The sequence below is a fragment of the Eulemur rufifrons genome, chromosome 7 (assembly GCF_041146395.1).
Source record: "Eulemur rufifrons isolate Redbay chromosome 7, OSU_ERuf_1, whole genome shotgun sequence".
NCBI lineage: Eukaryota > Metazoa > Chordata > Mammalia > Primates > Lemuridae > Eulemur > Eulemur rufifrons.
Window position 1 is genome coordinate 275,649,640 of NC_090989.1, and position 14,058 is coordinate 275,663,697.

General features: G+C 45.8%; 1 protein-coding gene across 11 annotated transcripts in view; it reads right to left on the bottom strand.

Moving 5' to 3' along the window:
- DENND1A (DENN domain containing 1A) overlaps window positions 1-14,058 on the bottom strand; it is a 499,384-nt gene that overhangs the window by 146,029 nt on the left and 339,297 nt on the right. For all 11 annotated transcript variants that reach the window (XM_069476764.1, XM_069476762.1, XM_069476766.1 and 8 more), the window contains one exon: window positions 13,326-13,451. In XM_069476764.1, the coding sequence (XP_069332865.1) occupies window positions 13,326-13,451 (126 nt within the window). The remainder of the gene's footprint in view (window positions 1-13,325; window positions 13,452-14,058) is intronic.

Sequence of the window (14,058 nt, forward strand, 5' to 3'; positions counted from 1 at the left end):
ACCTCTTCCCTGACTCAAGGGGCCACTGCACAGACCCACAGGTACCAGCTTTGGTCAAGTGGGCCTGGCCTCTGGCCTCAGGAACACCACCTTTGCTATTCCTCATCTCTGGATTACCTCTTTGCCCCCTTTTGAGTCTCAGCTTCTCTGTCACTTGTGAAACCATTTCCTTGCATTATTTTCTCCTCTGTTGTAAACACGGAGTGGTTTCTGTTGTCCTGGTTAGATCCTGACCGATACATTGATTAAGTTGCTGGATCCAGCAGACCAAGCAGCAGTCTGTGGTCCTGAGCTGGGGAAGCCAAATGACGACTGGGCTCTGTGTCTCAAGACTACCTGTTGGCCAAAAACCTCTGTCTGGCCAGACAAGAAGTGCTTTGAAAAAAGAACGTGCTTTTCTTTTTCTGAGGTTCACAGCCAGGAGACTGGGGTAAAATGAACACAGCTAGTATCCTAATTCCACGGTCCTAGGGCAAGAAAAATTCACCATCAACCATTAGCTCTAGCAGTGCTTCCCAAACAATCGAGAGGAGTACTAGACACATGGAATGTTCCTAGGTATTTTGTGACAAAAAAGGGTTCTGAAAAATGCTTGATTAAACAAAGTTAACCAGATGTCTTCACTGCTGGGCTCTGTAATGTGCTTTGTAAAAAAAAAAAAAAAAAAAAAAAAAAAGTTACAGTATATGAAATGTAACAATTCTGAATTTCATGGGATCAGAAAGCATACCAACAGCTTTGGGTCTAATATTTCAGGGAACACAGTTCTAGAAATGCTGGTTCATGGTATTAGTGCTAAGTCCTTCAGTGGCCTTCAAGGTCCTTCGTGGGCTGGAAACTGACCACCGCTCCACTGCATCCCTAGCTACACTCCTTCCTGCTTACGCTCCAGCCACAGACCCGACCATGCCACGTTGTTTCAAGGCCCCTCGCCTCTGCGTGTGCTACTTCTCGCCCCTGCACCAAGGGAATGCCCATTCCTCCTGTAAGGCCTCATCCCAGACGCATCCTTCCCTGGAAAGCGTCCCCTCCGCACCCAGGCAGAAGTGATTAGTCGTGCATTCGAACACCTACCACCAGACACAACATTCTGTGATAGCAGTCGCCACCCCTTACCGCAACTCTGCTTACTTTCCTTCTCTGCCCCTGCACTGACCTTAAGAACACTGACCGGGTCTTATTTGTCAATGTGTGCAAGCCAGCGTCCAGGGCAGAGCGGGCACCTGGTCACATCTGCAGAGGGAAGACGTATCCCAAGATTTTAAATGCTTGTACTGTTTTCTGCTATCAAGGCTTGATTATAACTTACTTAAAATTCACAATAAATAAAATAAAAGCTCTACTGTTAAGATGACACCTAATAAACCAACTTTATATTAATGTGGCTACTTTTATTATCATAACAGTGATTTTTTTTTTAATCCTAAAATCAACTGAAAAGCAACATGGATTAACACTGCTGTGAGAAAGGTAGCCACTAGGTGTCAGCCCAGGAAAAGAGGAGGAAGGGCTATGCTTACCAGTGTTTTACTTTTTCATCCAATTATCACTATAAATATCAAATATTTAAACAACAAAATATTAGGCAATTAAAATTATCTATTAAAGGAATGTTTTTAAAAAGATATATAAAATTTTGACATTTCCCCCTTGCAAAATAGTTTTTAAATGGTGTTAGTTTAACCCATATTTGTCAAGAAACATTTGCACAGATTGGAGAAATTGACTCCTAAGAGGAAACCAGCTCAGTTTTCTCCTGAAATGCCCTCAAACTGCATGTAACACGGACCATATGGTAGTCACCGTTGCAAAGAACGGTCAGAGGAAAGAGCACGGTCGCTGGAATCAGGCAGATGGAGGGTCTGAATCCTAGCTCTGCCACTTCTTAAAAAGTGACATAACCTTTCCTAGCCTCGGTTTCTCATCAGTAAAATGGGGCTACACCACACTCTCCATATGGGGGCTGTAAAAATTAAATAAGGGAATATATGTAAAGAGCCTGGCATACAATAAATGCTTGCTATTTTGGTTTCCTTAAGACTTCAAGTCTTAATGATTTATTTGACAAAACTGTTTTATAGCTCCCAAACAATGAAGGAACTATGATAACTACGAACTATGATAATTTCATGCATTCAACATACAGCACTGAGCATCTTCCATGTAGCAGGCTCTCTGCCAGGGATACATGAGCAAAGATGACACTCCGCTGCCCTCTGGAGCAGGCTTCCATTGCTTTGTGGAAGGGTAGTGTAAGACTGAATGTGACATAGCCATGTATCCACATCCCATAGAGAATCAGCGTGGATGTATGTCTGAGGGCCGGTGGGGGCGGGGTGGGGGGAACCAAGAAATCTACAGTTTTACCCTCTAACCATCACAAATGCTACAATGTTCTCCACACAACAAACCTACCGTCCCTCCATCTTATGTTACTGAGCCTCTACTGTGTGCTGAGGGTATAAAAAAAGAATAAGCTATCCTGTTTTTAAGCAGCTCACAATCCGGCTATACATACGAAGTCATATAGCCCTGTTTCAGGCTCCAAATCGTCAAACGTTACTGCTGCTTGAAAATGGATCAGAAAGATTTCATTCTCAGAATCTCGTTGAAAAAGTACAAGACTCTAAAGTGAGATAATTTGATTTAAAACACCAGTAACAACAACCATTTCTCTTTGCTTCCACGAAGATATGGTATTTAAAACTGCCACTGCGGATTCAGCTTAATCCATGAACACACTCCCCTTTTGTGTATTTCTAACTAGAATACAATATGTACTGCACATGAGGATTTCACAGAGGACGAGCCTCTGCAGACCCTCCATGCCTATACCACGTAGCTGCTGGGCTGAGCCTTTGTTTTACGTTTACTCATTCATTGTGTGGTGTCTGCGTGGGCCTGTTCTTCCTGTACTCTAAGATGAAGCTGTGGATAATACTTTTTTTTTTTTTATTAACTAAGTATCTATATTGTATAACACCGAACTATGAACATGACCACAGTCTTTCTGATGCATAGCCTGGGAAAATATTAATAGGTATCAGTCATTCATTTGTTCACCCATTTGTTCAATAAACATTTAACGAGAACCTACTAAATACTAGACTATGTGAGAGACACCAGGCATATAAAACATGGCCCCACCCTAAAGGAGCAAAGTCAGAAAGGAGCCAGGATTATTAAATGAGCCCAAGTTAAAGCCTACAATTCCTCCAGGATAGTCTAAGATACATTAGCTGTGTTTTATTTCTCAAGTATTTTAGAACATATAGCAATTTCATTTTAATCATACTCAGTGATGCTCTTTGAAATCATTCAGTTGAGCTTGATCATAGTGTTTAAGTAGATTTCCTGCCAGTTCTCATCTTCTCTCACTTAGGGACCTACTTTTTACTTGGGCAGTCTACTTCTAGAACAACAGTTCTTAGTTCATCCATCATTTATTGTGTGACTCCAAGGTAACAAGACTCCCAAACTGTTCCTGAGCAACATCAGTGTCCCTGTGATGTGGACAGGGGAGATTTGGTGCCAGTATTGAATAACGGTCATCTTTTCTCAACAGGCAAAAAATGTTTTGATGAAATAGCAAAAAAAAAAAAAAAAAAAAAAAAAAAACCCAAAAACCTCAATTATATTTTCTCTTATACTTTAAAAACTTTAGTTTTTAAAATGACACCATTTTAAACCTTTGGTATCCACCACCCCCATTTACCTGTAAGTGCTGGTGAGAAATAACATGAATGAACAAATACCAAGTAAATATTAAGGGAAATCATATGTGATTTCTGTCAAATCCTTTATGTATCATTTGAGATAAAAGCCATACTTGCACAACTAGGTCCAAAGATAGGACTACGTAAGCCAGAATGTCACTGTGTTTTGCACAGTCGCAGGTACTGTGACACCAGCCAAACAAGTGTGGACACTGCTGCTCTAGAATGTGGCAGTCTCATTCTTCTCTTCCTCCTTTACTTTCCTGTCACCCAGGAATGGTCACTATCATTTAGTTGATAGCCACTGTCAGCAAGGCACTGTGTTGGTGTTTTACATGTATTATTGCTATTTTCCCCAATAGTCCCACAAGGCAGGGGTTATTTCCATTTTACAAATGAGAAAATCGAGGCTCAGAGAGGTTAAGTGATGACAGAGCCAGAGTTAAACCCCAGGTGACTCCGAAGGCCATACTCTTTCCATCACACTTGGTAGCCTCCTTAGCTACTTAGAGCCACAAAGCTACGGTGCTGGTGCTTGGAGTGCCCAGGTGAAAGCACCCCTTATCTCTGCTTCATTCCCAGGACATGATCTTGACTTCGGATGACCACTAACGTGAGAAAAAACGGTAACCAATAAGTTACCAGCCCCTTCTCTAGTCTACCTTAGACTCCCGCTGCCAATGCATCTGCTTAGCTCAGGCATGTAGGATTTGGCTATAATTCCCTATCTACTTGCCTAAAATAAACTGGAAAATCAGAAAACCTTTCATAGGCTGGGCGGTGGTGACTCATGCCTGTAATCCCAGCACTTTGGGGGGCTGAGCTGGGAGGGTTGCTTGAGGCCAGGAGTTTGAGACCAGCCTGAGCCACACAGCAAGACTCTCTCTCTACAAAAAAAATAAAATAAATAAATAAAAATAAATAAAAAAAAAAGCTGAGCATGGTGGCACGCACTTGTAGTCCTAGCTACTCAGGAGGCTGAGGCAGGAGGATTGATTGATCCCAGCTGCAGTGAGCTATAATCACACCACTGCACTCTAACCTGGGTGACAGGAGACCCTGTCTCAAAAAAAAAACAAAAAAGAAAAAAGAAAAAAACCTTTCACACACTTCCTACAAAGCATGTTCATAGTAACATTATTCACAATAGCCCAAAATAGAAATAACACAAGTGTCCATCAACAGATGAATGGGTAAACACAATGTGGGGTGTGTGTGTGTGTGTGTACATATACACATACACAATGGAATATTATTCAGCCTTAAAAAGGGCTGAAGTTCTGAGACATGCTATAAACTGGATAAACTTTGAAATCATGCTAAATGAAATAAACCAGACACAAAAGGACAAATATTATATGATTCTACTTCTATGATATGCCTAGAATAGGCAAATTCATGGAGATAGAAATTAGATTAGACGTTACCAACAGCTGTGGGGAGAGGGAAATGGGAAGTTATTGCTTACTGGATACAGAGTTTCCATTGGGGGGTGATGAAAATAGACAGTGGTGATGGCTGGACAACATTATGAATGCAATTAATGTCACTGAACTTTAACAATGGTTAAAATGGAAAATTTTATATTACACATACGTAAAATATGTGTGTATATACGTATACAGTACCACAACTTTTAAAACAAGAATGGGCTCTTTAAGCAGATGGGGTCGAGTCCCAGCTCCACCATTCCCAGAGCCTCACGCAGGCACACGCACTCCAGGCTGCGCCTAATTTACCTGATTCCCCCTTTCCCCTGGTTTCCTTACCCCCTTATTTCTCATGCTGCTGTACTGTACATAGTGTCTTAAGGGTTCTTCAAACTTTTTTTTTTTTTGGAGACAGAGTCTAGCTTTGTCACCCAGGCTAGAGTGCTGTGGCGTCAGCCTAGCTCACAGCAACCTCAAACTCCTGGGCTCAAACAATCCTCCTGCCTCAGCCTCCAGAGCAGCTGGGACTACAGGCATGTGCCACCATGCCCAGCTAATTTTTCTGTTTTCAGTAGAGACAGGGTCTCACTCTTGCCCAGGCTGGTTTCTAACTCCTGACCTCAAGTGATCCTCCCGCCTCAGCCTCCCAGAGTGCTAGGATTACAGGCATGAGCCACCGTGCCTGGCCCACAAACCCTTTTTTTAGCACGAGATGGACGCACAGACATATTAGTCATATTCCTTCTGTGTGTCCTGGGAATCCTCTGCTTTTCTTTGTGGAGGGCAGGGAGCACACACCATCCCATCAAGGGTTCTTAATTCTTTCCGTCTTGGGCCACTCTTAGGATGAGTCAACTGAAATCTGCCTCTTCATGAGTTGTGACAAGTTGGTCCCCACAGTCAGACTCCTGCTCACAGACTTACATTTCTTCTACTCAGAGGGCTTCAAAATACAGCATTTCAAAGCTTTATTCACACAGATGTTTGGTAGGATACTAATTATAAAACCAAAAGATTGGAAACAACTTAAATGCCCGACATGGGAGAGTGGTTACAGAAGTTATGGTAGCTGTACTTGATGGCATACTCTGCCTCTATGTAAAAATGCGTATGATATCACGTTAAATGGGGGAGAAACAAACTTTTAACCTAGATTTGATTGTAAGCTATGTAAAACCCTTTGCATCATGAAAAATAGAGTACATATGAAAGGTATGCATAACTTTGATAGGATTATGGTGATGTTTTAATTTTTCTATTTCTTAAAATATTTTTCTATTTTCTATTATACTAAAAACAATATAAAAATAGGTGGTTTTTTTTCTTTCTTTTTTTTTTTTTTTGAAAACCATGAGATCAACAGAGTTACTCAACCAGGACACAGATATACGCAGTGTTTTCCCAACCTGCTCCAACACAGCCTCATGCATTCATGCTTGAAAGCCAGGCTATCAATCTGCTTTTATCTTAACTTCTGTGTCTTCAAGGGGTTTTAAGTGGATAAATATGACTCAGCAGAATCATGTGCAAAAATCAGGGGCCGAATGACACCAGTATATCCATGGCCAAACCTGGAAGCCGGCCTCCTGGGATGGACTAAGCAAGCTCGACTGGGGGGAGTGGGCTCCTGCCTGTTTAAGCGGTTTGCTTGCTGCCCCCAGCCCAGTATTCGCCCCCTGAGGGCAGGGGCTGTGCTCCACTCATCTCCGGAAGCCCAGCTAGCAGGCTGGCCCAGAAGGGGCCACACAAGCTAGTGGACTAAACAGCTCCCATAGTGCTCTGTCCACACTGGCCTTTCCATGGATACCAGCACCGGAGAGGATGCATCTTCAGGCACCAATGTCCATGGGTGCATTTTGCTTTTTAATTTAACATTTACCAAGGACCTGCAGTGGGCCAGACATGGGGAGAAGCACCTTCAAATGCACAGTCTTAGGACGACTCAAATAAGAAACTCTGAGCAAAAAAAGAGACGAAATGAAAGCACACAAATCTATCTTCAAAAGTTCTTTAAAACCGAGACCACTGTGCTATGAAATGTCTTCCAAAGGGGGTGGGTTAGTCTTACTCAGATTTCATGATGATATAATTTTAAACAAAGGAGTGAGGTAAAAGATTATTTTAAAAATTCATTCGTTCTCCCTAAAAGGGAGAAAGGGGAACATTGAAGACAAATTCAAGAACCACACTGCTATATGCATCTGCCAAAAGTTGCAACCTTCTACCAAGCAGAGAAAGGATCCTTGGCCTAGCAATTAAAATCATTTGTCTTTTATCCCCTTCTTGCCAAAAAGGACCCCAGCCCTAACTAGTTAATCCCTAACACACACTGCTACTCCCAGAGTTGCCTGGCAACTGCTAGGAGGCGTGTCAGAGAGCAAGAAAGGCCTAAATAAATGAGCTGGAGCCTGGGCTGCGCTTGACATGGATAAAGGGGGTTTCTCCGAATGGGGCTGCCTGGCTGCTTGTAGTTCTGTCATTTAAGTAGAGAAGAACAAGTTGGCTTGGCTGATATTGTTAAATATCTTGGGCTTTGCATCTGATTTTCTCCAGGTGACTGGAAAATGGGTCACATGCCCTTGTGATTTGCAGACACCCTCCCCTCTGTCAGGCAGCAGCAACCTCCAAAGCCCAAGACAGGACAGCATGCAATGTATACGCACCAAACAGAGGCCGAGGGCCAACCCCCTGCCTCAAAGGCTTCTCTGTTCCCTAATTTCTTTCACCCATTCTTCTGTCCATTATTCCAAAATCTACTCACTGATGCCTACATACTGTGCCACAACCTGTGCCTGGCACTGGAAAAGCAGAGAGAGAGACAGTCATTACCACGGGACATGTGGAAACTAGAACAAAGACAGACGAGAGGGTGTGGTGGAGGAAACCCAGGTTTGGAGGCTGTCTCCTGGCTCCACTGTATCGCAGGAAGCCACTGCCAGTCTGAGCCGTATCCCCCGTCTGTGCAGTGGCTGGTGAGGGGCCGTCATGAGAATGGTCGCCATCAGCCTGGTGGGAGGCCACAGAGGAGACTTGGCCGTGGCTGGACACCCTTGGCGTCTCACTTCCCGACCCCCGAGAGAGCCCTTTGAAACAGTTCACCCGACCTGAAGAGACACTCCACCGGTGAGCCCACGCGGGCCCTCCCGCCCTGCGCCCGGCTCTGGTGTCCCCAGCAGACCTACGGAAGGCACGAGGCACGGAGGGACGCAAAGGAGCAGCCCAGTGCCCAGGGCTGGGCCTCAGCAAGCAGCCCCTTCCTCCTCCTCCTGGACCGGGGAAAGAAAACAAAGATCAAGAGTCTCCCTGGCCAGCTGCATTTTGAATTTTTACCAATAGTAAAGGAAACAAAAAAAAAAGCCAAGGAGTTAGAAATCTCCAGTGAGCTCTGAGCCAGGGAAAGGGTCTTTCAACCCTGCCAGAGAGGGGGAGCTGCCCATCTCTGCCTCGCAGGCCAACACTTGACCCTCCTTGCAGAGCCAGGCGGGGCTGCTTGGGAGCTGCCCCCAACCTGCTCCAGGCTGGAGGGCCTGCTCAGCAGAGAGGGGGCTGGCTAGGGATGGGGGGCAGTGCTAGACTTCACAGGGCTGACAGGGCAGGCGCTGTGCGGGGCGTATTTAAGCTTCTCCACAATCCTGCACGGAGGGGATTACACATCCATTTTATGGAAGAGGAACTGAGGATGGAAGAGGCAAAGTAACCTGCTCAAAGTCACAAGGTAGGTAGAAGCAGAACAGAGAGGAGCACGCTCGAGTCTGTCACATGCCCTGTTTTAAACAAAACACAAGGCTGTGACTTTGCAGTGACCTGAGATCCATGACTGCACCACTGGCCCAGGGTGGAAAAACACCCACCCCCACCTGTGCGGTCAGCACCCCAGCACCCTGCGTGGCGAGCACCACTGTGGGGCTGCCCTGCATTCCCCCCGCCCCCTGCCTTCTCCCCTGCCGGCTCTCTTCACCCCCAGTCTCCTGCCGTCCTCACGCCCTGCCCTGCCATCTGCCTCGGGGGCTTCCCACTGCAGACTTCCACCTTCACCTTATGTATCAAAGGCCTTAAATGTTCTTGGATCCTTTGACCCAGTAAATCTATGTCAGGGAATGTGCCTAAGAATTTATGCAGATGCATGAAGATTTATATAAGGATGTTCAATAGTGTGGTTTAAGATTGTGAAATAGGCCAGGCGCAGTGGCTAATGCCTGTAATCCTAGCACTTTGGGAGGCTGAGGCAGGAGGATTGCTTGAGGCCAGGCGTTCAAGAGCAGCCTGAGCAAGAGCAAGACCCTGTCTCTACAAAAAACAGGAAAACTAGCTGGGCATGGTGGCGCACGCCTGTAGTCCCAGCTACTTGGGAGGCTGAGACAGGAGGATCGCTTGAGCCCAGAAGTTTGAGGTAGCTGTGAGCTATGGTGATGCCACTGCACTCCAGCCTGGGTGATAGAGCAAGACCCTGTCTCAAAAAAAAAGAAAAAAAAAATCATGAACCGTTAGTGACAACCATGAAGACCAGCATTAGAATAATGTGGCAGGCCTCAGCACTGATTTCAGATAGAGGAAACCTGTGAATGGGGCACTTATTTACCTTTTAAAAGCCCCACAGGTGATTCTGCTCCACAGCCAGGGCTGAAAACTACTGGGGCCCCTGGTGGGATACGTGTGGCCATTATAAACGATGCTAAGGAGGGTTTTATGTAATGTGAAAAACGCTTACACATACTAAAAGGCCAAAACAAATCGATAACTGGGATACTGGATTGCTGTGCCAGGAATATCTCCACTGCCCAGAAGAAAGTAAAAAACCTAAGACCCTAAAACAGAATGACACAAAAACAAACCAAAAATCCTAGAACCTAGGTGGAAACATGCTAACGTTGGTATCTCACTCCATATAATGAGATTATGGGTGTTTTCTCATTTCTAGTCCTCTGTTAAACATTTTTTTTTACCAAGGCCAGTGCTATTTTTATAACCAGAGGAACAACTAAAAGACAGTGGCCCTGGGGGGGCGTCCGTATCCGCCCAGCACTGTGCTGCTTGCCACCAGGCAGGCTCACCCAGGGCACCGTCCTCCCCAGCCCCGAGGCCACTGTCCCCCTCCCCTCTTCTAGGGCTCACATGTGTTTCAACGTCATTATTTTAAATTAATCCCCAAAATAATCTTATATGGGAAACGTTATCATTCTCTCAGATGAGGAGAACTTGCCAGAATTAAATCTATGGTTAAAAAACCATCTAGGTAACATGGCGATGACCTTTATTTGTCTCAATGCTTGTTTGGCAAACTTCAGGGTTTCTGGTTTCCTTCTGGCTTTACAGAGGAGGGTGGTTCTCGTCCAGATGAATGGGACTGAACGCCTGACAGACCTGCCGTAGTTTGTTGATTCTAAGATGAAAATTCTAAGATGTTCCCATTGTAATATCTCCGAAATCTGGATGTGTCTTGTAATTGGTGGCATCCTTCAATTATAATTGGCAGCACTCCTCCCTTTCTTAACGGTACATAAACTAATCGTACATCTTGCGACTGAATGGCAGCTTATTTTCAAGGAAAAGTGCCACGTCTACAGCTAAACCCATCACCTTACCTCCAAAATGATACTTTTAATGGCTATGTAATATTCTATCACGTGGTGTACTTTCCTTCCCCAGTTACCTGTTATGGGCTCTTGGTCTGTTCTAGGTTTTTTTTTTACCATTATAAATGCTGCTACTGTCGACACCTTGGCATTAAGCTTCCCCTTTCACCATCCTCCTCTCCCAAACTCCAAAGCATCTGGAGACATTTCTTGCTCCTCGTCTCCCACATATTACCTGTTACTGAGAACCTAGTCATTTCCTCATTCACGGTAGCTTTTCCTGGTGGCTTTTCCTGGTAGCTTTTCCTGATGGCCTTCTTCTGGTTCCCTAACTTCTTCTAGATTCCTCTAACTGGTCTCTCTGCCTCCAGCCTCTCTTTCAGGCTGTCACCATGTTACTTCTCAAACCTGACCTCAGACATGTCACATCTCTGCTCAAAAACTTACACTCCCAATAGGGTAAAGTTCACACTCTTAGCCTAGTGTTCACAGCTCTGCCAAATTTGGCTCCAACTTCTCCTGCACCCTCCACCCCCAACCCACGTCTCCAGACAACACGGCCCACTCCTTGGCCATGACGGGTTCTGCCTCCAAGCCTTTGCTTCCTCAGTTAGCTCCACATCTGCTGCAGGCAGGGATGCTTCTGTCTGTCTTTTTCCAAACCTTACTCATCAGTCCCAGCTCAAGTTTCACCTGTCTTATGAGATGTGTTATAGCTCATTTGATCCTTATAATAACCTGGAGATATAGAAAAGTAAGGTAGTCTTATCCTCATTTTGCAGATGAAGAAACTAAAGTTTAAACAGATTAAGTGGGTTGCTCGGGTTTTATGCAGCTAAGAAGTACAGAGCTGGCTTTAAACTCCAGAGTTCTGTCTTTAAAGCTAGTGCCTTTCAGAGCCAAGTGCAAGTACCATCATCAACTCCTCTTGTGGAGCAACTTGTGCGCAGATCACATACCCAGCGCTATGTACCAAGATTCACCAGCCTCTGGATTCTAGACGAATACATACTGACAAGGAAATGATTATCAGAGTGAAATACTTCAAGTCTGTCAGTTCCCAGCAGCCCAAGGCAAGGACCGGGCCAATTGTGCACTCCCATGTTAGAGAGGGGAAGACAACAGTATTTTCTCAAAACAACGCTGAACCTGATTGGTTTGGCTGGACCTGAGATCATCACAAACAATCGGAACCACCTCTCTTTGAGACAAGCCGGGCGCAGGATATCGCTTTGAGGACGGGCTTTAGAGAAACTAAGGGAAATACTTCTCAGAAAGCAAAAAGAGAGAGAATCCCTTGCATTATGTGACCACATGACCCTGACATTGCCCAGAGCTCAGGCAGCCTAGAAGTTCAGGCCTAAGTGCCAGATGGAAAATGGGGAGAAGGGCAGTGTTAGCGTGTTGCTCCCTGAGCACCCATGTCCTGGCCACTCCACAGACAGGTCCTGGGTGAAGGGAAAACAAGGTGTTTGCTATTACTCTGTGTTTCATTTAGACACACCATGGAGTGAGGGCAGTAAAAAAAAGACTTACCAATGTATCAACTGTGGCTTACGAGGAGTATGATCCCAACGTACTCTCAGAATTTCTACATAAAATGCATTGCCTGACATCTCCTCATCTTCTGTCATTTCATCTACATTAGATGCTCTGGATTACGGAAGTGAACAGCCCCAGCCAACAGGCAGTGAACCCACTCTGGCTCCTCGCAGCGCACTGGGACCAGGCTGGGTGTGGCTGAGTCACTACCGGCTCAGGACGGAGGGAGTCCCGTGCTCCTGAGAGAAGAGGCCCGGCAGCAAGGTTGGCTCCAGCGTTCTCGCCTACACAGGGTGACCGGGCCCTAGGCCAACTTCTCCACTCTCTTTGGCCAGGAGGCCAAGAGTAGACCAAGTAGAGAAATACCAAACAAAAGCTTCTCGCTGAAGCTGGGAGAACTGGGACTGTCTTTGGTTTCAGGGACGACCTGATGTCTTCACATCCTCACAGTAACTGATCACCTCATAAGGCAGGAAGGGGACACAGAGGAGCAAAGTGAGGCTCAGAGGGGTGGCAGGGCCGTGGGGGAGGCCCAGTCCTCATTTACACCAAGACATGAATGCCCAGGATGCTCTGCTTCCTCCAGTGTGAGCACAGGTCCTGTTGAGGGACGGGGCAGCGAGGCCAGCAGGGCTTTGGGCCCGTCTGGCTCCTCCCACGGCCAGTCATTCCTCCTCTGAGTCTCCGTTTCCGCCTCTGTAAAGTGGGGCTGATCACCGCCACTCCACAGCTGACTGTCAGTCCCCGGTGACGGTGACGGCAGGTGAATGTGAAGGGCCTGGCATGTATCTGACCTGCCGTGGGAGGTCACCATCCAGGGTGGGGCGGCGGGAGGTCTCAGCGGTCACCGGAACAGCGAGTGTCGCACAGGACGGCACGGCTTCCTTGTGCTAAGACGTAACGCAGGGCGAGAACACCCACCCTGACCCTCCACCACAAACACATACAACCTCTTCTCGGTGAATTCAAAAACCAGAAGGGTCACCGGATTCCTTGTGCCCCTGAGGGATGAGTCTGGGCCGTGACCAAACACGGATTCTGTAATAGGCCAACAGGCTACTCACCGGCTCGATTTTCAGAGCGTTCCGGTAGCTCCCAAAGAAAGCGGCCTGGGCCTTGAGGAACGCTCTGGCCACACCGTCGCCAGTGGTCGTGGAGACCTTCTTCAGCCTGTTCTTCAGTGAAGAAACCTGGTGATGGACAAAAAAGAAACACACACTGAAGACAGGGTCAAAGGAAGGCGGCTGACAAGCCCAGTACACATGGAACCCTAGAAAATCCCACGGAAGGGGACTGATTTGACACCTCACCTGCTGGGAGAACAAAAATGTGTTCAGTATTAGGGCATGTTTTTGAAATTGAAATGAATGTTGCTCTTATTAGACCATGTTTAATAAAAACAAAAATAAAACTATTATTTAACCACTCACTACATGCCAGGTTCAGTACTTTCACAAATAATTCCTTCAACAATCCTGTGAGGAAGGGATTAGTGTTCCCGTCTTACAAGGATGAAATAATCTCAGAGAGGTAAGGTTACACACCTAGGAACAAACCCAAGAAGTGGCCAAGTTGGGATTTGACTCAAAGTCTTGTAATCTGAGCCCAAATTACACAAGGACTTTATTGCAATTCCATTCCCTCTTGAAACCACTTGCAAGTATTAAAAATAAAAGGCTTACTTATATAGCTCACATACACTTTAAAGGAATAGTGGCTTATAGATATAAACTCAACAGGTGAAAACAAAATAGATATGAAAGCGATGGCAATGGAGAAGAAAGCAGCGGCTGATAA